Source organism: Amphiura filiformis, chromosome 1 (genome assembly GCF_039555335.1).
Source record: "Amphiura filiformis chromosome 1, Afil_fr2py, whole genome shotgun sequence".
NCBI classification, from domain to species: Eukaryota; Metazoa; Echinodermata; class Ophiuroidea; order Amphilepidida; family Amphiuridae; genus Amphiura; species Amphiura filiformis.
Genome location: NC_092628.1, coordinates 11,765,737 through 11,793,647, shown reverse-complemented (window position 1 = coordinate 11,793,647; position 27,911 = coordinate 11,765,737). Strand labels below are relative to the sequence as shown.

Genomic DNA, 27,911 nt, shown 5'->3' with positions numbered 1-27,911 from the left:
ACTGAAAAAGTTTTTAATGAAATTAAAATATAAAAGATATTGGTAGCCTATTTGTTTTCCACACCTGGTCTAATTCCCCAATGTTGTTGTGTTTGGCCAGTGGCTCATTCTGAAAATGCAGTTTTGAAAGTTGTACTTTCGTCAAATCACTGAAAGTAATCTACAGTTTAGAATATTCAGCACGCTTTGTGCGAGTTGAATGGACTGAAGTTCAACTTTCAAAACTTTATCTTTTCTTACATAATGAGCCACTGTGGCTGAACGCAACAATGTGCGACATTGTGAATTGGACCAGGAATGTCAAAACAAAGGCTACCAATTGTTTGATTCCATCAACTACTTTTTCACTTATTTTAATCAGTTTTAGAGGAAACTTAGAACTTGTGAACTCTCTATTCTGAACTCTACAACAACACCATCACAAATCCATGTTACACACTGTGATTATACATTATACTTGTGTACAAAATACACACAAAAACTAACAAGATTGCGGACAGCATACGGAACATGCGCCACATGGAACATGCATTCCTTATTAACCATTTTATGTGTTAATTTGGGTTATTTCAGTGCTAAAGGTTTAACCTAAAAATATTAATAATAAATACATGTTTATCAAAAATAAATACAAGCATGAACATAGAAAAAGGTCAAAATAAAGTGTACAATGTATGGTTCTTCAGTACAGGCAATAGTGAAAATAAATGAGCCTTGAGCCATTTTCCCCGACACATAAGTGGCTCCTAGTTTGTTTTTGGAAGTTCAAAAGAGTTGAAAATGACAGAATCCTGTGCAGTTTTACTAATTGATTTAGCAACAGTAAACAAAGCTAGCTTATTACAGATAGGTGGTTTTTTGCTATGAATTTGTGTTATGACATGACTGCATAATGCTTTGAGCTTTAATACACACATGTTAAAACAAATTATCAAGTTTTGGCAAGACAAGTATTATATACCATATATACAAATAAGCAACAACTTCCACAAGTCATTTGGGTCTTAAGTATCATGGGCACAAACCAAAAACAAATTGCAGGCCCATGATAAAACATACAAATAAAACAAACACATGTTTTACTGGTGTAAGGAGTTGTTCACAAACTGTTGGTGAAAATTAAATTTGTCAGCAGCCCACTATATGAAACTGCAACAATACTCCTTCATTTTGTTTTTGCTTTGTACCAATTGATTCTGATGTTTATAGGCTCATGATTGGACTACATTGCAATGACGTCAGACGTTCATGTACGGCATCCAAGCAGTGGCGGCACCCGGAATTTTTTTTGGGGGGGGGCTCAAATTTTGTGCAAAATTGCTGCAACAAGTGGAAATTTTTGTAATTTTGGTTTCAGGTTTTTAAAATTACTGAGCGAGGACTGGAGGGACAAGAGTTGAACAGTTTTGACTTGCTGGTACTTTGAATGCCCCCCCTCTTGTGGCGCCGCCACTGTGTACAACCACCTTAATAATTGCATCCAAGGTTTACTAAAACATGATTTACAACCTGCTTGTTCTACCTTATGCACAATATTAATGTATAATTTGTACTCTAATACAGTACTTTATTATTATTAGATTGAACTCAGTAATGATCATTTCTTAGCTATCCCATGTGCAATTTTTCAATATTTTAGAATCATTTTTAAACCAGCTTCCTGCATTATTAATTTCCCCATGTGCAATGTACCATATATAAATGAACATATGTGACGTGTCATGTCAAAAGGAGACACTTTTGGGCAGGTTATCAATTTTGAGGTTTTTACATATCTTAAATATAGAGATATTTTGCTCCACAACACCGTTTTCCCCAATGAAATCGGACATTCCTAAGCAAGGATATTGAGTTCGTAAGGTATGGTATTGATATCGGCCTTTAAAACTATTATTGACAATGTTGAGAGTAGGAATTACCTGGAATAATGTCTCAAAAAAATACAAGATGCCAGTTATATTCCGGTCTGAAACTATATATCAGACAATATTTTAAACATTAATAACATTACAAATTCACAACAAACCCAAATTGTGAAAAAATCATCCCGGGCAGATTTTTGGCTATTTCTCCATTTACGATCCCGCCCAAAAGTGTCTCCTTTTGACATGACACGTCACATATGTGCATGTGTTGTCTTCCCATCAATATAACAATAACAATGTTAAGTAACACCAATTTAAACGAGAGTACTATTTGGATAAGTATTTCCTTTTTTGTCTTATCAATATTGAAAGTGTACTTATTAAATTAAGCAGGTGTGTACACCCTTCATGTTTCTTCTTATTATTAAAGCGTTAATTTTTACACATCATGGGGCTAATAATTTCTGACAAAAGTTTTGCATGTTATTTTACATGGATTGGTCTAACCAACCATAGATGTACTGAGCACGGGGTGGGATATAGGGAAAAGTTACCATCCATTTGGCTATGAATAGAGACAAATTAACTAAAATTGAGAGTGACCAACCTAATGTTGACATTAGACTAAAATCAGGGAGAAGGTGGCCAAAACTAACCAAGTAATAAATATGATCTTATCATGAATGTAAACAAACCCTGATACCAAATGTAGGTCTTTTTTAGTGCCAACAAAATAAGCACAAAACTTTGACCCTGAACATCTTCTAGTACCCTGCAGTTTGATTCTTTGGCATCCGCATCATTAGTACTTTTTCTCCTTATGCTGTTGTAGTCGACAACAAAATACATACATCACATGATAGGCCTACATCAAAGAATTTTAGTCTAAATAATCAACAAGCTGAATATTAGATACCACACACAGTGATGAAATGACATGGAATGTTTCACCGATGAAGGGTGCAGTACGTACACATGAAAGCTCTTTACTTTTTCTGTAATTTTAATGGTGGAAGAGTCGAGTGTTGGTGAGACACAGGGTGATAAGATGTTCATCACATGCCTCAATGACGACCTGGTCTTGAACAGAACCAGTTGGGCTTGCGATGTATCTCACTCCGCTCTGAAATGAAAAGAACAAAAAAAAAATTAATAGGCATTCAAATAGACGCTATCAAATAATTTCCTACTATACTTTGTTTAGCTTATAATTAGCAAAAATTATTTGGTTTTTGCTACTGCATGAGTCAATAAAGTCTTCCGCTCGTGTAAATTCACAGAAGCATCCGTCCGTCACGCATTGCGCTGTGCGCAATGTTGCTAATTATATAAGCCAAACAAAGTATATAAAGAACATTGCTGAAATCATACATTGTCAAAATACAGATTTTGGCACCTTTGTACCTTAGGCGACGAAAAAAGAAAACCCTGTTCTACGGGCCCGACCGACCCAGATTTTGAACAAATTGGGAAAAAAATTTTCCTGTACAAATGAATGCCGACCCAAATTTTGGAAATTTCAGGAATAATTTTTTTTTGTATTTTCTCAAATTGCAAATTATTTACAGATTTTTTAAAGTTATTTTTTGGGTCATTTTCAAACGAAAAAAACACCAAAAAACGGGCCGACCGACCGACCCTACAATGTACTTGAAAGGTCTGTCCGCCCGTAGAACAGGGTTTCTTTTTTTTCGTCGCTTTAGTGTCATAAATGTACTAATATAATGTAAAAGTGGACATTTTTGCGGTACATTAATTTTTGCACTTTTCGCACTCAACACAGCTACGGCGAAAATAAAACACACAAAAATGTTATTTCAATCACAATGTATAGGTCTATGTAAGAAAACTCAAAATCGTGAAATTAAAAACAAGCAATGTTGTTCAAAATCGGCAAAGCGCAAAAAATTACACCCGTGAAAATTACAACTTTTACAGTAGTCTGCAAGTGGTTAAGCCAAAAGCTGTGTATTAAAACCAAGTGAGACATTTTACATTTTATTATGAGAAGAGATGACAAATCTTACCTGGTGTGCACGATCAATGTTATCACGGAATGGGAAGAATGCATCAGAACTAAGAGCCACATCATCCAATGACTTCATCCACTGCTCACGCTCAGACTGTAAATAATACAAACAAATAATGCAATAATAAACACATTTTGTAGCACAGATTGGTAACCAGGGTTGTTGATTTTATTTTTATTCAAAAAAAAAAAAGATTTTTAAATTTAAATCGGATTTTTTATTTAAATCAATTTTTTCGATTCCAAGAACTGCTATACCCCATGATAAGGCCAAAAAAAAAAAGGTTTGTCTCAAAGCTTGCTGCTGCGTTTGTTTTAGTTTTTCCAGAAAAAATCGGCGAAAATCATACTTTTTCTCAAAAAAAAATCGCATTAAAAAAAAATCGCATTTGTTTTTGAATTTGTTGTGAGCTTTGAGACAAACCTTTTTTTTTGGCCTAAAGTCAAGAGTACCAGGGAATGCTAGTCATATGCACAATCGGTCTGGTATTTACAGAAAAATCAAAACATATTTCTACATGTGAAAATTTCAAAGAATTTTTTTTTAAATCATGGGAAAAACCTGTTGAATTCTACAACTTGAAGATTAATTTTTAGCAATAGATAAAGTAACATCACAAAGGTATTTTAATTGTATCCAAAAGTTGTAGAAACATTAGAAATGAAGTAAAACAGTCAATTTAAGAACAAAATTAACTTACATTTATCAATAATGGTAAAAAATTTAAAAAAAGTTGATTTAAATCAGTGATTTAATCAATGATTTTCAGAAAGCAGGAAATGCCAAGTATAGCAAACAGTAAATAGCAAAAAAGAAACCTGAATGGTTTGACTATGACGTTGGGCAATTCCAGTTGAATTCCACACACCCCCAATGGAAGACATGACTTTAAATCTCCCACACAGGGAGTGTGAATTTCAAATGTGGTTACCTGAATGGGTGACTCAAATATACACCCCCTGTGTGGGAGATTCAAGGTGGTATCTTCCACAAACGGAATGCATTGTTCAAATGGACTTCAGCGAAAACTACAAATGCATCCCAATAGTTGTGTATTTTCGTTACTGTTTCGGACGAAAGAAGGCATAATCAATATTTACTATCATCTAATGCCCGAACTATTAAGACTTCCTGGACTCAAAAGTGTCCACTACTGGACCGATAGTCCGACATCGCAATACAGGAATAAGACAATATTATCCATTGTTAGTGTACACAATGAGTTATTTGATGGTGTGTCGGCAAGCTGGAATTACTTTGAGTCCGGTTACGGCAAAGGCCCTTGCAATGGAATCGGGGGAACCGTTGGATGATGCAGTCAAACGGGGAGCTGCCGTCAGTCAAGACGCACATGATTTCTATGCCTGGGCCAGTCAAGAAAGAGAGTGTAGTGAAATAACCTATCGCTTTGTGGGCAGACACGACCGTGTCACAAACGGGCAAGAGATCATGCAAAGGTGGTCATCTGTCAAAAGCACAATGAAACTGCATGCTAATTGGGGAATAGGAGACGGGCAAGTGTTTGTTCGAGATGTCTTGTGCTATTGTGAATGTTGTCAGCAAGGGTTCAAGAATAACCAGGATTCGTGGTGTAGCGGATGGGTAAAATGCTATCTAATCCAATCCAATACTGAAGCATCGTCAGATGACATTGATAAATTCACAGAAGCACATCTTCCAGATCCAAGTCATGAAAATAAGAAGCCTCATTACCAGACAGATGACTGGGTCGCTGCAATCTATGAATCAGACTGGTATATTGAACAAGTTATCGAACAAGATAAAGAAGATGAGGTGTATATGAATTTCATGGCCGCAGGAGGTGGTAAACTCCAAGAACACTCATAAGTGGCTATACGAGAAAGACAAGATATGGGGGAAACTTGAAAAAGTACTTTGTCGTATTGAACCACTAAGGCGTCTGTCAAAAAGACTGTTTTGTATCGAGATTCTCAAATGATCAAGCTGACAAGATAAAAGAAAAGCATGAGCAATACGAACACGAACGTATTGCTCGTTTGGACATAGATCAAGATTGAACAATTTAAAACTGTTATGGTTACAACTTTATGATGTACAAGACGTTGAAACATTAAGTTGAGACTTCCTTTTTTAACGTTTTGGAATTGGAAGAACTCTATATAAAGCTAATGGTATGATTTGATATGACAATTGCACCAGAAAACTTTTTGATTAGTTCATTACCCTGTACTAAGATATATATGTCTCATTGCTTTGTAACATACATTACTGCTTATGTGTAACATACGTTACTATTGTTTCCATGCAAGTAGCTTTCTAGTAAATTTGATAATTGAATCGGTTTGATAGTAGATGCTTAAAAGAACATCATAATAGGGGAAACTAACGGAGATAATTGTGACATAACTTGTTCCAAATATATTTACCTAAATGTACAAGTGCAAAAAAAAATATTAACAGACTATATGAAATAGTAATTTTTTTCTGAATTAAATAACCCTTAGTAACGTATGTTACATACAGAAAAAAATCAAGAGCTATTATTGAAACTGGTGTGAAAATAAAAGTTCACAAGATTTGATGGACATAGTTTCCAGAATGAAACTTAGTAGTATTGATTTGTGCATAATAAAGAGTAGTTTGAAGATACTTTATTTTTGCCAATTTGTCAATTCCAAGTACTGCCGATTTATCGGTTTTGACCCATCTGTGAGTTGGTCATTCTGCATAGCCATTAATGTGCTAATAATAATACAGCGAAATCGAAGGAGATTTTGAGTACACAAAAGTGCTCCCCCAAGGGATTGATATTCTTCTGTTGACTTGCTGGAGCATGGGGATCTGTCAATAAAGTGGACCAGTGCAAGAAAAAACCTGTTTCCTGGAGAAAGTGAGTAATTGGTGAAAGCAGCACCACTTTGAAAAGTGCCATCTGTGCGAGGATTTGAGTGATTGGTGAAAGCTGCACCATTTTGGAAAGTGTCATCTGTGCGAGAATTTTATATGCAAAGGATATAGAAACTCAAGTGTACAGTGGACTTCGCTGAACAGTGATTTTTGCAGGACATATACTTCAGTCACCCAGAACATTGAGTGCAACAGAACTTTGTAAGAAGACTGCCGGTTAAGTAGTAATTATTAGTGTTATCATTATATGCATTTATTGTTTGTGTGAAAGATCATTATCAATCATACTTTCATTATACTTTCATTAAAGATTCAGATTTTGTTAACTTAATCAAACAGTTTGTCATTGTGAATTTGAGTGAGAACTGGGAAACTGGCCATAAGTCATTGCAGCTCGTAAATATAAGCGTGTAAAATTCTGGGCTATATGTTCCAAAACGGGTAAAATAAAAAAATTAGATTTCCAGTTCAAACAGAAAAATTCTCATTCATGCTTGACCACTTGTTGCATCTAGAATTGAGATAGCAGTGCCATTATAATAATCTTTCACAGGGGGTGTTGATTTCAAGTATAACAGCCCATCACCCTGATTGCACAACTTACAGCAGTCAATTGCTCTGGAGGCTCCTCCAGCATACTTTCCCATGCTGTGGTACTCATATCCTGTAAATATTACAAAATATAATAACCCATTTTAATATCCCGATTGCAAAACTTAAAACACCCAAAACTTACAGCAGTCAATTGCTCTGGTGGCTTCTCCAACATACTCTCCCATGCTGTGGTACTCATATCCTGTAAATAATTAATACAAAATAACAATATTTCAAGTTTTCTTATAATTTGCAAAATGATTAAGAAATATTAAGGTAATCCAAGATCCTTTACACCCTAAATGTCTCAGAGGCAGTAAAAACATAAATAATGGGCGAAGCGCAGACGGACCCATTATTTAAACATTTTTACTGCCAAGGACACATTATTTGGGTGTAAAGGATAATGCTGCATAACAACTAATTTCTCTCTTTCTCACAGTTGTTTGATGTGGTCATTTATAAATACATTTTTAAAACATTATATCATGTTCAATTTTAGACCTGGACAATATCAACAGCCTATCACACTAATACACATAGGCCTATATCTTAAAAGCTATTTTTAAGATAGATTTTCGTTTCTATATCAAATTATTCATTTTTTCTGCTCTTTTGTGGCAATTTTTATTCTGTAAACTGTACAATGTACATTTATGTGCAAATTGAGGGTGTTATTTACATATACATAAATTAGCCAAATACCGTAACCACCCGGGTATAAGCCCACCTTCGACTATAAGCCCGCCCCCCTATTTTTCAAAACATTCTGGGAACAAGGGTGCACTCAGGTGTAAGCCCAGTACTAAATTTTGGCCAAGTTCTTAAGGGGGTTCGAAACGATGTTTCTGGAAAACAGAAACTGAATTTAGAACCATTTGAATAGATTGAATAAGTTAAGCTAAATACACTGAGCAAAATAGTTTTTGTTTGAAGGGAAATCGGACATACGGTTGTCAAGATATGCATGTTTTTAGTTTCTTTGTATTCTATTGTTTTTGCCAATATATTGATGAAGTTAATGAGGAAAATTGGCAAAATGTGCTCATGAATATTCATATTTGCCAATATTATACCAATATCTTATGAATAAACCTTCATACTACTTTTATTTTATATGGTTTTGACATGAAACTTTGCCAATGTGTTTCTATGGCCTAAAACATTACCATGTGATTTTCCATTATCTAATTTGCATATTTGCATAATTAATTAGCATTATACTTAAGGCTAATTAATTATGCAAATATGCAAATTAGATTTATGGAAAATCACATATGAAAGGTTTAGGTCATAGAGACACATTGGCAAAGTTTCAGGTCAAAATTATTAAAGGTAAAAGTAGTATGAAGGTTTATTCATAAAATATTGGGAAAATATTGGCAAAAATTAATATTAATGAGCACATTTTGCCAATTTTCTTCATTAACTTCATCAATATATTGGCAAAAAACAATAGAATACAAAGAATCTTTCAACAGCAATATCTCAAAAACCGTTTGTCCGATTTGGCTCAAATTTTAGAATTAAGATTATTTTGCATATCTCTCTGCAACAAATCTATTTTAATCTCAATCAGAGCAACTTGATTTTGCCTTTCGTACCACCTTAAATCAAATCAATGCTTTGTTCTCATATTTAAGAACAAATATAAAAAAATATCAATTGATAATTAACATTCCACACTAAAAATTTTAAGAAATTGACATAGATGATAGAAATTACTGATACATTGGGCATATACAAATGGGGGATGATTGTTCTTATTTTTAAATTCAAGCACTATCCCTTCCTCGGTTATAAGCCCACCCCCATTTTTGAAGTGAAATCTGCCATCTAGGGGGGTGGGCTTATACCCGAGTGGTTACAGTAATATATTCCTTACATTTCATGATAAAAAGTTTTTTGAAAATTTTGTAGCAATTTGTTAGTATTTTTTCTGATATTCTAAATACCATTATACATTGTACAAGTGTCTACCTCTTGTAAAGATGCAAACAAGATTTAAGATCAATAGTGCCATCATTGTTCAACTTGACTTAAAAAAAGATACAGTTTTACATCACATCAAACAACCGTGTTCACTCACCAGAGGTACTAATAAGTCGACCATTTCAAGTTCACCATTTCTAAGCTGCTAATTTTACTCTTGCTCATATCTTTTAGAAAGGCTGGGGATGCTTCATTTGACATAGCTGCTCCCAAACTATGGAATGAGCTCCCTACTGAGATCAGGGAAGTGGAGTTGGTGTCTGTTTCAAGCGCATGCTCATCCAAAACTCATCTTTATCCAGATTGCTGCTTGTTTTTTGTACTTTTGCTTTGATTGTTGGAATTGCTTTGTATATTTGCTTGAATTGATTTTGTATGTTTTCATGTAAGGCGTTCTGTGCTTTGTGGAGCGTCACATAAATGTTTTATAATAATTATAACTAGGCGGTTACCCATATTTGGTGGTTCTCGGCTGTCGCGATTACCTGGCTGATGGTGACTGTACTCACCAAGTTTTATGACCATAGGACAGTTGTTACTAATTTGACCTCTGATGACCCCTTGTGACCTCGAAATGACCTTCCAAAATTTGGCTCTAAATGTTGACTGTACCCACCACATTTCATGCCCATACGACAGTTTTTAGTAATAATAAAATCTTACAAACCTGGCCTACAGTACCATTGACATAGACATCAATAACATTGGACATCTCGGCTCTCTTCACTCCTTTCTTAAATGCCATGCTTCTCACTTTAGGGTGTTGTCTCAGCCACCTGTACATAACAAAGCAGCTATTAATATTTAACAATACTCACACATATGCGTGATATTAAACCAGCTATGAAAGTACGGCTGCCTTGAATATTAAACAGCTGTATTAATCTCTGTAAAGTCTGTCAGTCACCTGACTGGTGAGGAAGATAAACTTGTATCAGTGTCAATGAGCAAAATTTCCAAGGGGGGGATCAAATTGTAAAATCATGCCACGACCTGCTTACTCTCAGAATGTCTGTATGAGGAATAATACACACTAGGCATGCAAAATTGGTTTAATTTGAGGCTAATTTTTGGTCTAAAACAGACCAATATATAGATGCACATTGCAACTTTTGGCCTATTTTGTCCTGGTAATTCAAGCCAGGGCATGGTCGGCATGGTCAGTGTTAACATGTTAACAAAAAAACCTCTTTTAAGGTGGTTTTATATGCAAATTAAAGATCTATGGATCGTTTTCATCTTTGGCACAGAAGAAGATAATAATTTAAAAACATTTTCGGCAGTGTTTTACCTCCTCTGATTATTGCTTTCCAGGGACCGAGAAATTTCAGACCTGGATACTGCCCTCATACGGTTGAAATTGCACATGTCCAAATAAATAAAAAGAAAGTTACCCACAAATATTGAACATCACGAATGACCTCTGCTGATTTTCCTGTAAAATAATATGGAATGCAAGTAATATGGAATCTGTGGTCAAAAAACGAAAATGTCACTTTGACCCCCGGGGAATTCCACTGGGATTTTTTACGGGAAAATCAGTGGAGGTGCGAGGAACATGACTCAACATGTGAGTATACTTTTATTGGGACAAATGAAGTGATTTATGAAAAACCAACTTTCAATGTGATTGGTCAGAAGCCAATAGCGACTGCTTGGTTACCATGGCAACGGTTTTATTACCTTCATAACATGGCCAACATATCCCTACATAAGTAAACTCACTTGAGATTGTATATGATCATGTAAGGTTTTGGAGATATTTGCAAAAATGTTGGAATTCATGATTTCTCTAAACCTTGCCTTTAACACCACCTTAATACAGAACCAGCCATGAGAATGATCATTCATGAAAAAACCCTCGAAAAAGCGTGTGAAATTAGGCTAAAAAGGCCAAAATTGTGCCGAAATTAAAAGAAAGTGCAGAAATTTGGACCAACAAAAAGCATGAATTCAGGCTTTAACCTGAAAATACTCATGCCTGCAGAATACACACTGTCCTATAATGTAGGCATGACTTACCAATTGTTGGCCTTGTCTCCTGCCAGACGTGTACAGTGGATACGAGACTGTTGACCAGCTCCGATACCGATGACCTGACCGTCCCGGGCAAAGCATACAGAGTTGGACTGGGTGTATTTGAGGGCAATGGTAGCCACAATGAGATCTCGCAGTGCACCCTCTGGCAACTGTTTGGAAAGGTGCAAAAATAGTCGAAGGTTTAAAATGCTGACCACTATTAATTGAATTGTCTTGAATTCCAAACTCATAGATATTCATATTCTTGAAGAGGATCATTAGGTTTGTATAAGAACTCATAATATACATTTCATCTTGTCAAAACCAAAAGTTATTTACTGACCTCACAATTTTGACCATCTTGTTCAGAGTGATGTTTTTCGATATTTTTAACAACTTTGAGCTACTATCCTCTATAGCCGTCAACTAATCTTCCCAAAATAGGTCCACAAAATTTTAAAGCTTTATGAACAAAGCATTTAGACACCATAGCCAGTCATCCTCTAAAAAAGATCATAACCTGTGTATTGGCAACACTCCTACAAATACCAGATGGTAGCGTTTTCTTTGCGAAACTCGGCGACCGTTTGATGGAAGTATACATCAAATGCTTCGTGCGAAGCTGCAAAGTATTTTTTGCATCGCAGCTTCGCGCAAAGTTGGAAAGTGGAGAATACATCGCACTAATATGCTTACCTCTTTACGTTTGGTTGTGATGTTGGTGAACATCTCTTTGTTGATAACGGCATTATTCCTCAGCTGCTGTAGCTGTAGTCCAAACAGTGTACGTGTCTCCATGGCATCCGGCTCAAAGTTGGGATCAATCTATGAGAATCAATCAATCAATCATTGAGAATCAATCAATTCATAATATTGTAAAATTTACTTTTAGTGACCAAAATTACAAAACATGGATTCCTGACGTCAATGCCAATCAAACTCCCAACGACCCTCGATTGGATAGTCAGGCATGAGAATGATCATCCATGAAAAAACCTGAAAAGTTTGAAAAAGCCTGAAAAAGCATGTGAAATGATGCTAAAAATGCCAAAATCGGAAACTTGGACCACAAAAAAGCAGGAAATCCTGCAAAAGCAGGAATATTCTCATGCCTGGATAGTAGCTTGTAAAAGGACGGTTGTTTCATCTGGTGCCTTCATCCGAGAAAAGCAATTGCAGAAAATGGGGAAACAATTATGGTACTTTTACAAGGCAAAGAGCAAGTTTTCTAGGCATTGTTGACGTGGTGCCTTCAGGAAAGAAAGTTTGCAATTATTAAGACCTAACTTTTGAAATGGTTTGTATGTTTGAAGGTGCAAAAATAAAACATCATAAGCTGTTTTACCGTCACCTTCAGAAACTCGATCATAAGGCTAACAAAATAGCTGACTTGCCTTTTAGGTGCCAACACCTGGGTCAGTTGGTTGATATTTTTTTTCTTTTTAAAATTTTTTTTCTTGCAATTTCTGGAAAATATTACATGATGCATAATTTGTTCACGTTTATGCGCTTTACAAATGTATTCTACTGCATGCCACATGCATTTGGACTTGCCAATACTTGGAACTTTCTGAAGCTCAACATCTTCATCAGGTGTGCATTTATCGCAAATACTATGGAAAACGCAACTGAACACAATTTCTGTCCCACATTTCCCCGCTAAAGTTACAGTGTAACTTTCATGGCTGTAACAGGATGCCATGTTTAAATCCCCCACGTTGTGAGTAACTCTTAGATACCGACCATTGCCAACACTAGCTGGTTTCCAACGGCCCTGGGCATGGAACATACTCACACATTTTAATTTCACAGGCCTTCATTTTTAAGGAGCTCAATTGCACCAGAGCTCCTACAGCTCTCCGTAACAACATTTCAGGAGTGTGATTTACTGAGCTCCACACTACTTGAATCCCTGTTTTAATGCAGATTGAGCTCCTTGTTGAGCGCCTTTATAGTAAACTCAGGAGAGTGATTAACAGATCTGCAATTTTAAAAAATGAAGGCCTGATTTCAGGGAGGGAGTCAGCCTCCTAACAAAAGCACTTTTGTTTATAGGATGTCAAACTTTTGGTTTGCTCCCTATAATTGAAGACCGAATTAAAAATACTAGTTTGCGTATGACGTTCTGTCAACCAGACTAAAAATGCCGAACTGCGCAGGTCAGCAACCAATCATGGTCAGCAACCAACCAATCCTTTGCCCTGACGTCAGACATAAACTAGTCTTTTTAATTCGGTCTTTAATATTAAGTCATGGAATGCTCAGGGTTTGGCATGTCAGCGATTACACCTTCAAATAATATGACAAAGAATCAACTGTACTTACCTCCAGCACACAATATTTGCCTCCCTTCTTCTTGGAGAGAATCGCCAAGGCTTCTGGTTCATATCCTGGAGCAATTATGCCATCAGATACCTGAAATTATGAGATGGAGAAGTAGTTATAAAATAGTATTTTATTGTGGGAATGACAAAATCACAATTACAAAAACAACAAATATCACATACCATTTGTTTGCTAAAAAATCAGTGTCAAGAATTTAAATAGACACCAAAAATCACAAGTTTTTGACCTTTGTTAAATCTCATTCTAAATCTTGGCATCATGGACGAAAAAGATAACACACCGCGTAGTCCGCGTACAAGCAGTCTCAGCATCAACCGATAATGAGGGCCAATTGTTCCATGAAATGCGATAGGCAAAACTGCTACACACTTACTGCGTATTTTTTATGGTTGCATAATCGCGAAGGCACGCAAAGCTCTGCAGCGTATACGTGAAGGCACGCAACGCTGGCGTGATTGTTAGAAATGGCACGATGGAACAAACGGCCCTCATGAATATGCGAGAATTCACAGCATACAATACACAGGGACTTTGACTGTTGATACATGGTCTGTAGTAGTCTGTGCTTGGCATGTATTAAAATTGTCTTTTCTACAATGCAAAACATGGTTCAATTTGTAATTTGAACAATGATAAATACATCAATTTTAGGAAGACCTGAATGCAAGAGTGGGGTGTAACAGCATCTCCCCCATCCACAAAGACCCACTTTTTCCTCTTTTCCCAGAAAATATTGACAACAAGTCAACTTTTGGTAATAAATCATTAAAAATGTCCCCAAGGCAATTTTCGGGGTTAGGTACAAGAAAGGTCCACTTTTTGACAGTTCCACACCCTCCCAAATAGATCCCGTGTATGGGCCCGATACTAGCAGAAAACACTTTTTCCCATTAGCTGTAGCTTGAAACTTATTGGAACAGTCTCTTTCCTTTCCCGAGTTGTTATCTAGTTACACATATCTTATATGTATCTGTTGTGTCACTGCTTTTACTACTGCCTGTGTGCCACCCCTTCAGTCCCCCTCAAAATGCCTGCCATTATTGCGCCCTTTCTTAAGTTGTCATTTATGCGCACCAACCACCCTCCTCTTCAATATCCTTGTTAACCATAATAGTACAGGCCAAAATACTGCCTGGTGCCTCCCTACAGCAGGGTGGGCAACACATAGGACACCTCCAACCAAACAACCCTCAGGCTGTTAGCGTTAAGCTTACCTCTCTGGATATTATCTTTGCTGTTGGTGTATCACAGATATCTGACAATGCAATGAAATCACCAAATGATGACATACGATCAGCACCTACAAAAAATAACGAAAGTCAAGTTGTCAAATTGATAATAAATCTTAAAATCAATTAATCTTAAATCTAGGATAGAAATCCTACACTCACACATATGAACCACTAGATCCCCATGGCAGGGGTGGTTACATATTGGGTAAAAATATATCCACCACGTTTGAAATCAATCCAAGAATATTCACATGGTGGGAAAAAATGGGCAATATGGTATGCTCCTTCCTAGGAAATGCCTCTCACAGGAAATCAGAGAAAGTGAAAAAAATTGCTACAGATATTTTGGAAAAATAGGGAATGTGAGGGAAAAATCAATATTAAATGTTGCACAGTAAAAGAGTTAATAAAATTTATGTTATGTCTATCAAAAAACCATCTTCACGCGCCATCAAAACTACAACTTACAGCGTGTCCTGTGTGACTTAACTTTCAATGTTAAAACATACATCATGGCCAAACTTAATCAACATGATAGCGCATGCATCAATGTGCTGTCTTCATCGTGCCCGCCGTCCAATTCGGGTGTTAACGTCAATAACAACTTTAATGATAATGAAATGGGCAGAGATGGGAACACATTAGACACCCAGCATATGGACAAATAGCCCTTCTACGTATGCGTATACGCCACGAGGGATTAGATTAACATGTGCGATTAGAATCTACCATTGCAAAATCCAACATGGTGTTCATCTCAATTTGAGACAAGACAGACTACAGAAACTTAATATCTCAGGTGGTGCCTAGATAAGGGTTGCAATAGCCTGTGTGCAAGAAACTCACCCCTCGCCCTGGCATATGCTATAGCCAGTGGTGTCAACGTATCCTTCATATCATCTACCATACAAAGCCTAGCTTGTTCATCAGATAGGGGGACTCCAACAGCTGCACCTGTAGGGGTAAAAAACCAAGAGTACTTATAATATTACAACTTTTACTCAGCTTTATGATCAATTCCTGAGAGCTGGCACAAGCTGTAAAAAAACATTAAGCTGCTTGCTCACACTTGAAAAAGACCAGTGTTTTATATCCTCATTATACTTTTGTCAACCATGACTCTGCAAAACTGACTTGCTTTTTTGATGCACAGTGTGTCACTGAAGTCCTAATGTAAGCTTGTGCGTCAGTTACCCGATATGAAAAACACATCCATCATAAAATTCGTGTTTAATTTTGCTACGCAAATAAATTTATACAAATGAAGAGCTTAGTTTCAAAACCCCTTACATCCACTTGCCGAATTTTGAGAACACATCAAAAAATCATCAAAAAAATCACTGATATATGGGGGTTTGCAACAAAAGCAGTTTTTGGTAGGATGCTCATCCTACCCAAGCATCCCACCAAAAACTGCTTTTGTTGAAAACTCCTTATATCAATGATTTTTTGATGATTTTTGATGTGTTCTCAAAATTCGCAAGTGGATGTAAGGGGTTTTGAAACTAAGCTCTTCAAATGTTGACACCAAATATTTCTGCTCTTGGACTCTTTTACGTAAAAGTACAGCACATCCTGTATGAGTCTCACATATTACTAGTTAAACAAAGTTTATTGGTGTTAATTATGAACTCTCTCATTTTGCTGATGAGACATCTAGAAAAATCACACACAGAAAAATAAACATATCAAGCAATTATTTACCTGCTGGGCTGACATGCTTGAACGATGTGGCAGCCGCCATTCCAAGAGCTGCCTTCAATTCCTTCACCAGCTGCCAACCATTGAGGGCGTCACACAAGTTGATGAAACCAGGAGAACCGTTGCGCACCGTCATTGGGAGCTTGGGGTCATAGGTGAAGAGTTGCGCTGGTTTCTGGTGAGGGTTGGCACCATAACGCAGAGGAAGATGGGAGACTCCGCCGCAGTACTGCTGCCTGAAGTAATCTGAGATTGCGGCATCGTACAGGGCGGTGTGGTTGAAAGCCTGCGGAGAAGAATTTAGACAGAATGATAGCAAAACATGTCTGGAAGTTGTTTGATGGGAATTCAAACTATCAAATCGATTTTTGGTAACATACCTTGTTACAGTTTCATGCTGCTCAGCTGGTCAAAAATATTCGGTAAGAAGTAGTTCCCCTCATCTATTTCTTACCAAATATTTTCGACCAGTTTCTAGCACTGCCAACGGTAGCAACTTCAGGAAAGAAGAAGCAAGGTTGCCAGTCTGATGAAGAGCAGCATGAAATTGTAACAAGGTGTGTCACCAAAAAATGGATTGATACAGTAGTATGAATTCCCATCAAACCGTTTTAACCCACAATCCAGATGAAGCATATACAACATACCTGTGGAAGTTCTTTGATGGTGATAACTTGGGTCATCATTACTTTATGACGGTTCCTGTTATGAATTCTCTATTATGTGTATCATAATACTAATCACGACGTGTCCGTCCGCGCGCTATCGCGTTCGTGCGGTGCACTATCGCGTGCTCGCGGTGCGCTAGATACGCATTTCGTAGTAGTTTAAAAGGTCAGGGCAGGTATATGGGTAACAGGTGTTGGGTAATTAGAAATAGGCCTATTGCGAGAACCGCCCGACCCGAGAACCGCGAAATCTAGTCACATATAAAAATAATCTTGCCAACAGGACTAGAAAAGACATTGACCCTTAATACCAGCTACACATTTTACGCACTCACCTTTACAGCAAGCTCTTTCCGTGTTTCCTCCCCTGTGTCCTTAGCTTCTGATTTTTCCATCTCAGTTGCAATTCTAAAATTATAAGTACACATACATACATACATTAAGGTATTTTCAAATATCCTTCACAAAAATTTAGTAAGTAAAGAAGAAACCATTGTGATGAGTGGGTGCTGATATAATATTTATAATTGTCTTGAAGTGTGTACCAACACATTTATTTGATTCTAAATTTTTTATGGCAGCATATTGGTGTTGGTGTTACACAGCTTCCCATCTTTTCAATTTTTGCTAGAAGAAAACAGATTTCTAATTGACTCTGCCAAGTAATGAAACTTAGGGACTCTGAAAATATGCTCGATCACAGTATCTGGCTTCAAGACCCTTTGCAGTCACCCTGCAGATGATTTTCACATTAATTTACCCAGTACTGTACATAGTATAAATTAATTGGAAAATGTCTGGCCTTTAAATAGCTGGGTTTTAGATTTAATAACTGTTTTACAGTTTTTATAAAGTAGCCCATGTGTTTCTCACCTCTCATAGTCGGATGGGTCACATACCACTGTTACCCTGGAATGATTCTTAGCAGCAGCTCGTAGGAGAGTAACACCACCTAAAAATGGTACAATGAATAAAGATCAGCTGTTTGGATCACATTGTCTGTCACCATAAGGGATTCAATCATGTTTCACAGTTGTTCATCACCGTTTAACAACAATGCGTTCGTGCCGTCTCCTACGCAGATGCACCGGTCTTCAGACTATAGTGTCAGAGGGCATATGGTTTTTCATTTTTTCTTTCAATTGGATCGAAAATAGGTTGGCTTTGGAGCAAAGCTAACAAAACTGGTCAAGTGAATTTTTACTCCCTACAATATTTGTGAGTGGACGCGGCGAATCAGCCATAAACTCGGCAAATTGTATTCTGAGTTACAGTGTAAAATGTATGTGAAGGTCGATTCATAGGTGTATCAATTCGCTATGCGATAAGTATCTTATCAAACGCTGTTTAAATCAATCAATAATACTACTGCTGAAGAGGATAATAAGCTTCTACCTTTTTCTATAGAATAGTTCTTGTCTTTGTTTGCTTTGGCTAAATCCTGTTCAAGTGGTAGATAACAAAGCATTGTATTTTGTCTAGGTAGGTATAATCAACAATGAACAATGAGAGGAGAGGATACTTCTGAACCTCGTTGACTTGGGGATGATTTGAAATGACCGCCAATTATGACTGTTGGATATTTATTACCAGAAATGTAGAAAAAGAGACACATGTAGAACCGATAAAAATACAATTTTGTCGAAGGAACAGAGTTCAACAAATCATAATGCCGCTTTTGGATATCGTTTGAAGTCAAATGATATACCATTTTAAAGCTTATGGTATATATTTTCTCAACATGAAATAAAACAAAATTGACCAGGCTGACTTTACGGCTGATTCGCCGCGTCTAGTCACATTTGTCCTACACATTGGAGGATTTCATCAGGTATGAAGTATGAGGAAAAGTTTCAGGTCTGATCTTGTAAGAAATAGGCTATTCCAGTTGAAATCCATACACCCCCAAAAGATGCCACAACCTTAATCTCCCACTCAGCCCTCGAATTAAGGATCTGAAGGGGCACGGCAACTTTTTTAGGGCAAGTTGATAATTGCCTTGGACTTTCACTGAAAAGGCAAGGCAGCACGGCAGTTTGTAAAATTTCAAGAGGGCATCATGGCAACTGTTGAAAATTTGAGAAGGGCACCAAGGCAATTTCTCAAAAGTGAAGAAAACACACACACACATAGATAGATAATTTTATAATGAAGGGACAGGGCTGGGACACTGACGGCAACTTCATTAGAGGGCACGGCAAGTGACTGCCTTGGGTAAAGGACATATTTTGAGGGCATTACGGCAGAGGGAATGGGCACCCACGGCAAAATGCCATGGGTGCCGTGAGTTAATTCGAGGGCTGCTTCCACTAGGGGGTGCAGATTTCAAATGGTGCCACCCATTCAGGTAACCCCATTTGGGATTTCAACTGGAACAGCCCAACGCACTCACCAATGTCGATATTCTCCACAGCATCGGCCACCTGGCAGTCTTCCTTGGCAATGGTGGCACCAAACGGATACAGATTGCATGCTACCAGTCTGATGAATTGGTATCCCTGTTTCTCCATGTCGGCTACATCAGCATCTATCTTCCTGGCCAAGATACCGGCGTGCACAGCCGGGTGCAAGGTCTTCACTCGTCCACCCAGCATCTCGGGTGCACCTGTTACCGTGGCAACATCACTGAAGAAAGTAATGATAATCAAACATATAACTTTGAAACAAAATGTATTAAAAGGATCATTTATTTTCTTTTTGTTCTGTAGCATCCACTAGCATGAATACAATGTCTTCGGACCCACAAGCTCAATTTCAACGGATTTTCAACACACTCTATTCTAATTGTATTGATTAAAATGGGCACATACAGTATATCTCTCAAAAATTTGTATAAGACATGACTTGATTTGTAAGACATGCCTCACTTTTTCTACTTCCATTTTGTGCCATCATCAAAGAAAAGAAAATCATCATTAATATTTTAGTCTAAATATTGACCCAGAAATAGCAGGAATAAAAACAAACAAAAAAATGCCACACAATTTTTATTGTTACCTGACGGGGAGACCAGCCTCTTTGATAGCTTTTGCTGTTCCTCCGGATGCAACTAGCTGCAGACCAACATGATGGAGTCGCTTGGCAAAATCAACTAGTCCGGTCTTATTGGACACACTCAAAATGGCTGGGAGAAAAATACAGGTAAAATAATTAAATGTTAATTATATGCAGAGACCTTTGACCATTTGACATTTTTTACCATGAACATGGTACATCAATGTAAATAACCCACTGGGGGCCAAAAACCATTCAAGCGGCTACTCAGCTGATGATTTAGCCCTTTTACTTTTTCACAACGAAGTATGTTGCCATTGTGGGTTACATGTATATGGCCCATAGGACAGTATAACTTTAAAACTAGCATTACTTTCATGATTTGATGATGATTTAGCCCGTTCGCTATTTCAGAAGTGCATTGCCATCAAAAATGGGTACCCTGGGAGGAGTATTCTCAAAATGCCAATTACACATTGATGCGCTCACAATCTAGACCATTTACGGTTTGCATATTAGGATCCAAAAATTAGGCAGGGGGGGTATTAAAGATATCTTGTTAGGCCAAGCAATTTATGGCAGGCTGAGGAGGAGGGCCAAGCATTTTTTTGGCAGTGAGGCTGTTTGGATATTTTACTGCCTAGCTCATAAATATTGCACAGCCCCTAAACAAGCGGGAAAGTGAAACATGTAATATTTGGCTAAGGGACCATTTACAAACACTTGTAAGGGGGGGGCCTGATGCAAAAACATTTCATCACGAAAATTTTTCAGGCCCCCCTTTACAGACCTCAAAAATTTCAGGGCCCCCTTTTTGACATGAAAATTATGGGTTAACCCCATAGAAAAGCATATAAACTCAATTTTTCCAGGAAAATTTGTGGTCATTTTTTTCAGGGCCCCCTTAGGAAGGTCAACAATTTTCAGGGCCCCCTTTTTGCATCAGGCCCCCCTAACAAGTGTTTGTGAACGGTCCCTAAATATGAAAGGAAATCGCTAACCTACAATGTACTTATCAAGTTCAAACTCAATATTACATAAACAATAATTTTACAATAATAAGCAATTTAAAATAAATATTAGTGGGTTCAACGACCTTACCTTGGAAGTTTTAGACGTTGGTTAGCAGGACCCTGGACCCACCTCCAATACTACCACCCCTCCCCCCTGGGTTCTCAGTCTCCCTCTCCTCCTCCTCCTATGTAGGCCCCTATATGCATCATTGAATAGTGTGACAATTTTCTTGGAATGATATACATGTACATGTAACAGGTGATGCAACTTGGTCCGGCCCAAATCAAATTCTTTTGCGCCTGATTACTGATTTTCATTAAACCAGATAATCCAAGGATGTCTGAAAATCTACTTGGATGTCTGAATTTCCACAAATATTGTTTTTTTGTCCCATATGTATTTTATTCAACTTTTCAAGCTTCAAACAACAAAACAAAAATTAAGTTTATTTTTCTTTCCAGGAATTTTCTATTAAAAAAAGGATTAGTGGGGATCATAATGTCCAGCCTTGGGGTTGTATAAACTCCCGGATTAGGGCCTACATGTAGCATACAGACAGTGTCCGAAATAAGGAAAATATGGAGGTTATCCCGAGGATAACTAAAGCATAAATTCTGCTTGTCCTCAATACATTTTGGTTGTCCCCAAAATGTGTCATACTTTTGGGGGTAAAATATAGTGGTTGTCCAGGGGATAGTAGGCCCTACATAGCTCAATATGGTTGTCCCCAGTGATTTTTGGACAAGAGGACAAGAGGATAAGTACTTATTTCGAACACTGCATACAGATATACATGGTATATGGTGGGGACCAGTAAAACTAAACAGTGACTATACTACTACATGTACTTGGTCTTTGTTTTTTGTTGTTGTTGGTGATAGTGTCAAGAAATTAAACAGGATTGCACATAGCCAACACACTAATCCCCACGCACAATTTATAAACTTATAACACTGCCACTGAAAAACTCTAGAAATACGCAGTACGCATCCAAAACGAACCTGCTGGCTTGTAACCATACATTGTACACGTATGTAAGCTACATAACAACAACAAAAAGTGCTGTAATATTTTTGAAGGGATTCCTTGTTTAGTATTATTAATTAATTGTTTTTAGGTAGGAATTTCTTACTAAGGGGGCTGGCATTTTCTTCAGAAGGGGGGGGGGGTGGGGCCTAAATTTACAAATAGTCGCATCAATAAAATTTTATGACCCCCCCCCCCCCATCACAGATACACCATGTATACCCTCTAAACAGGCTAAATTGTATTGAAATCAGTCTTTTTGAATAAAATAACCACACTATCTGTAGTCATCTTGTGACTCTCTACAGTACATTTTGGTGATCAGAAATTTGATGACCCCTCTATTTTTCTTGCCAAAAATTTATGACCCCCCAGTATATTTGGGACTCCCCCCTTCCGAAGAAAATGCCAGCCCCCTAATGTGTTACAAGAAAATTTGTGATGACCATTACATTATCTACATTTTGATTCCAAATTCATGTAGTCCCTTGATGGAGGCAGCAAGAATGAACTTGAAAACAATAACATGTACTGAGATATTTTAACATAATGCCCATAGTCTATCACTGTTGAAGCCAATTTTGAGTGAGAGGTTATCCTGATTAGGCCAAAAAAAAATTGTTTGTTTGTCCACGTCCGACCGACCATGTATCCTGGTCCCGACCGTGTCTTTTTTTAATTTTTAAATTTTCGTTGAATGTGCTAGTAAAACAGTGGTTAGTATAAATTTAAAGAAAGAAAATGTAAATAAAATGATCAGTATAACATGCAGAACCATCTCAAGAGTTAAACCAGTAAAGTGCTGTGTGTTTTGACTTATTTACCAGTCTTCAAATTGTCAGTTTCAAGTGCAATATCTGTAAAAAAAAAAAAAAATCTGACCTACTGACCCAACTGTTTCATAAGCCTCTATGGACAAACAAACTTTTTTTTTTTTGCCTTATAGAAATTATCTCCTTGGAACTCCTGTTGCACTTTTTGTCAATGTTGAACTGTATAATGTTGTGTTCATTTCATACAATAGGATTTTGGCCCATTTCACACATAGGCCTACATGTAGATCCTTATTAATCTTCTTTTCCAGGATCTGTGCTCAAGGACATTATTATTTCTTAGCTTTTTGTTAGGGACAGGGTCTTAGGCAGGATTTGAAGGTTTGGGTGTGTAAATTCAAAAAACTGGGTGTGTAAATTTAAGATTTGTGTACAAAGTACAAGCCATGTGGGCAAAAACTGGGTGTGTATTTACAAATTTGGTAAATCACTCCCTACAGCCTACACGGCTGGCTGCCTAAGCCCTTGGTTAGGGATCATCTTGAAATTCTCATGAAAATATGAAAATATTGAGTTCGATTGTTATGCATACAGGTCAATATGAGAGTCTCATTAGTAGCATTAATTATTAAAATTAAAAACTTTATTTTTTATTTTTTGCCTGAAATATATAGTACACAAGGTGTTGACAGTTAACACTGTGTGCCGGATCAGTGACCAATTTAATGGTGGAACCCCTTTGTTCGAAACAATGGTACCACTTTTATGAATAGCCAGTCGCAAACTCTAATCGGCATCAAACGAACAAAGCATTACTTAATCTATTGCCACTCTATTTCTAAATGAAAGCTCTTTGACTTTGGCAGCACACAATTTATCATGATTTCATGATTTATGTCACTGATTCAATGATACAATATTACAATCTACATTCTATGAAAACATCATTTTATGGGTAGACAACCTATGTACAGTTGTATCGCGCCCATCTTGTCCTCTTGAACCTAGAGCCGAGGGTTGAGTGCAGATATCAGAACCGGGGATGATCCCCCTTCTCTTTTCGAATAGCTCTGACACTTTAACCTACCTGCAGGCTGCACAGGGATGAATCCTCCTGAACATGGGACCAACAGCTTTACGTGACTTCCGAATCACGGACGTCGCACATACACTACCTATATCTGCACGTGCTAAGCAGTGTATGGGGGCGAGAAGAAATTCTTCAATTAAATTCTGAAATTAAATTACTGAACCTAATTGAAGAATTCCCGACCATATAGGAACTTTTTGGGAGGGAAGAGAATTTTCACCTGCAAGCCCAAGGCTTGAACCCTCGTCGATCGTATCTCCCGGCCGGCCGGCAGCGCAACGCCATAACCGCTCGGCCATCTCGCCTCACGATTAACGATTGATTACACATGAGCTGAAATCACTGCCACATCAGGGTGAAAAATTGTATACACTGCAGCAGTAGATCATAATCATGATACAGTCATGCAGTCACATACAATAGAGGTAGTCAGTCATTGTGGGTACGGAGTGACTTATTGCTAAGATCACCGCGTTGACGCTTGACTGAAAAGGTGCGTCACGCGCTGCGACTTCCGCGTTATCGGGGGCGTAACTAATCATTAATGTATAACGCGTGACATGCAGAACGGTAGTACCCACAAGATGGCGGATCCCGCGGAAAAGGCTGACGGCCTCTATACATGCTTACACACACAAAAATACAGATAACGAGATAAGCATTGTAAGCTTAAATTCTAATATTTATGCTATTAAAATAAAAAGCTTCTGACTTAAACTTAAAATAGGTATGTGAGCATTCCTTACCTGAGCATGCGCAATATTCAGCCTCTCTCAGCATAGGGAAATCGCGCACCCGGCGCCATTTTGGAAATTCATTACCGGTAGTAAATTTTACGGCGATGTTTTTGAAAAAATTTTTTGGGGAATTAGATTGAGTTAAAACAGTTCCAAAGCTTACAAGGTCAAGTCAAAAGGTTGAACTTGATCATAACCCGGAAGAGGTCAGATGATTCGCACGTGGTCGCGGCAAATTTTGGCGACTTTCTAGTGGGTTTGAAAGTGACGATTTCGATCTAATTTTTTTCGGAAATTACTCTCCAAATATCTAAATAACGGAGTTGAGCGGTAAGTTAAATGGAGCACGCGGTGAATAAAGGTAGTTTTTTGTACATAAAAATGTTTGGTTTGATGAGATTGGATGGATGCCTTGCGCAAAAAGTGAGTGAACTGGGGACTTCGTGTAGTACGAATTCGGCGACTTTTGCCAGTGAGTGAACATGTTTAACCCGGCATGGTTTGTGTACATACTAATTGAATGGGCTCATGCTGTGGATGCTGGGATAGATTCTCATTCTGTGCCGACTATGAGTCGGGGGAAGAAGCAAATTTGGACCTTTCCTATTCCTATCCCATCATGCATAGCGCTAGCAGATTTTTGCTATGATAGATGCATAAATCACTGTGCCTGTGGACAATCGGGTATGATGGCCGGGTGGGGGGGGGGGGACACACAGGCCGTTTTTTGGCCATTTTCCTATTTGATTTTCTAAATGTTCAAATTGATGGGGGGGGGGGACGTACTCTTATGACGCTACGTCATGGGGGGGGGGTAACTTGAGCAGGAGTGACCCCATTCTGATGATCAAGTGAACTGGCCCTCGAGTTTCCGCAATGATCTTTGGAATAGGGAGCATGCGCCAGCCAGTGCTCCAAAGGGTGCCTGCTCAAAGACAAAACTTACGCTGGGGGAAGGGGCGGGGGGGGGGGGGGGGTTCATACTTGAGCAGGAGTGACCCCATTCTGATGATCAAGTGAACTGGCCCTCGAGTTTCCGCAATGATCTTCGAATAGGGAGCATGCGCCAGCCAGTGCTCCAAAGGGTGCCTGCTCAAAGACAAAACTTACGCTGGGGGGCGGGGCAGGGGGGGGTTCATACTTGAGCAGGAGTGACCCCATTCTGATGATCAAGTGAACTGGCCCTCGAAGTTTCATAATGATCTTCGAATAGGGAGCATGCGCCAGCCAGTGCTCCAAAGGGTGCCTGCTCAAAGACAAAACTTACGCTGGGGGTGGGGCGGGGGGTTCATACTTGAGCAGGAGTGACCCCATTCTGATGATCAAGTGAACTGGCCCTCGAGTTTCCGCAATGATCTTCGAATAGGGAGCATGCGCCAGCCAGTGCTCCAAAGGGTGCCTGCTCAAAACATTTTCCTGGGGAGGGGGGGTGATCAGCTAGTGCTTATGATAATTAAACATTTTAAAGGGTGCCCCTCAAACAAATTACCCCCCCTTGTATCAGTGAAAAGGTGTACTGGGTGGGTAGTATCAAAACCGTGAGTTTTTTAATGACAAAAAAAATAAAAAATAAGACACTTCAACACAAATTTCTCTTGGTTTTTCTTTTTTTTTTTGCATATGTGCTGTTGGCCCTCACTGTGGTTTCCCAGGGACTGCCTTTTGAGGAGAGCGAGAGCAATCGCTCTCTACTGCTCTCCTTAAATCGGATATAGGAGAGTGATTTTTAGCTTTCCTTAGTTGACCATTCTCTCATTACATTTTATTGTAAATGTTCTAAACAGCTCTTGAAGGCTCTAGAAGAGCTATTCAATGCTCTCCTGCAAATTCCAAAGACAGTCCCTGGTTTCCATCCTCTGTCAAAGCTGGAATCTGCATCAGAAAACAGAAATAAAACAAAATGTTTAATACTCATACATGTTCATTTAGTATATTAGGGGCTATCATTTTCATGGGCTCCCAAATTTACAAAAAGTCAGCATCAATAAAATTATGCACCCCCTATTTCGCAACAAAATTTTATGACCCCTCCCCCACCACCCACTGATACACCTTACATGTACCCCCTGAAGAGGCTAAAATTGTATTCAGTCTTTTTGAATAAGATAAACACACTATCTGTGGTCATCTTGCAACTCCCTACATTTTGGTCATCAAAATTTTATGACCCCCCCTATTTTTCTTTCCAAAAATTATGACCCCCCCCTGTATATTTGGGACCCCTCCTTCCAAAGAAAATGATAGGCCCTTATGTTCACATCAATACAAATTCAATCAATCTAGGATTACATAACAGTTCAGTACCGGTAAATAGCAAGTGCTTGTTTCTTAAAATTGTGTACAGTATCATGGTATGCACAGTATAGGCCTATAAGCATTTTAATATGTGCATGCACAAAAAGTTTGTACAGGAAATTGGCTGAAAAATTGAGACATTCAAATTAGCATATCTCCGCAACCATATGTCGTATGACATCCATTTATGCCTCATCAGTTTTCTTTCATTTAGCTCTTTAATATGAGATTACTTTGATGAGAATCAAAAAAAGTTCAATTTTTTTTGTATTATACCTACTTAAAATAACAGAACAAATTCTTACTCTCCTTTTTTAGTCTTACCAATTTCGTTAGAAGCCATCACACGACTCGATTACTTGATTCTTCTATTCTCTACAGTAAAATGCAGGGGAAAATATCTTCTGCTCTCTCATGCACCGGCTACGTGATTCTGCATGTACACAAAAACACACGTGTGTCGCGGGAAAAATTTGACCTTTATTCGCCTTTTAAAATATAAACTTCCGGTTCGTTGCTATCAAGGGGTACAGGACCGAGGGTTTTTGCTTGCTTGCTTGCTTGCTTGCTTGATTGCTTGCTTGCTTGCTTGCTTGCTTCCGGGGTTGCTTGCTTACTTTACCTGGTTGATTGATTTATTACTTGC

At 38.0% G+C, this 27,911-nt stretch overlaps 1 protein-coding gene across 2 annotated transcripts; it reads right to left on the bottom strand.

Annotated features, from left to right (window-relative positions):
• Window positions 1-276: 276 nt before the first annotated feature.
• Window positions 277-27,747, bottom strand: LOC140153582 (bifunctional purine biosynthesis protein ATIC-like). Of its 2 annotated transcripts, none has more exons than XM_072176479.1 (15): window positions 27,590-27,747; window positions 20,334-20,460; window positions 19,729-19,961; window positions 18,210-18,288; window positions 17,672-17,744; window positions 16,672-16,954; window positions 15,814-15,921; window positions 14,950-15,035; window positions 13,715-13,804; window positions 12,086-12,214; window positions 11,393-11,559; window positions 10,038-10,146; window positions 7,389-7,448; window positions 3,893-3,988; window positions 277-2,988 (listed from the first exon to the last, which is right to left on the bottom strand). In XM_072176479.1, exons 1-15 carry the CDS (start codon window positions 27,606-27,608, stop codon window positions 2,869-2,871), a joined length of 1,779 nt encoding a protein of 592 aa, XP_072032580.1. In that variant the 5' UTR covers window positions 27,609-27,747; the 3' UTR covers window positions 277-2,868. The 2 variants fall into 2 exon arrangements, with proteins under 2 accessions (XP_072032580.1, XP_072032502.1); XM_072176401.1 differs by lacking the exon at window positions 7,389-7,448 and adding an exon at window positions 7,521-7,580 and having other exon boundaries at window positions 27,590-27,745.
• Window positions 27,748-27,911: the final 164 nt, after the last annotated feature.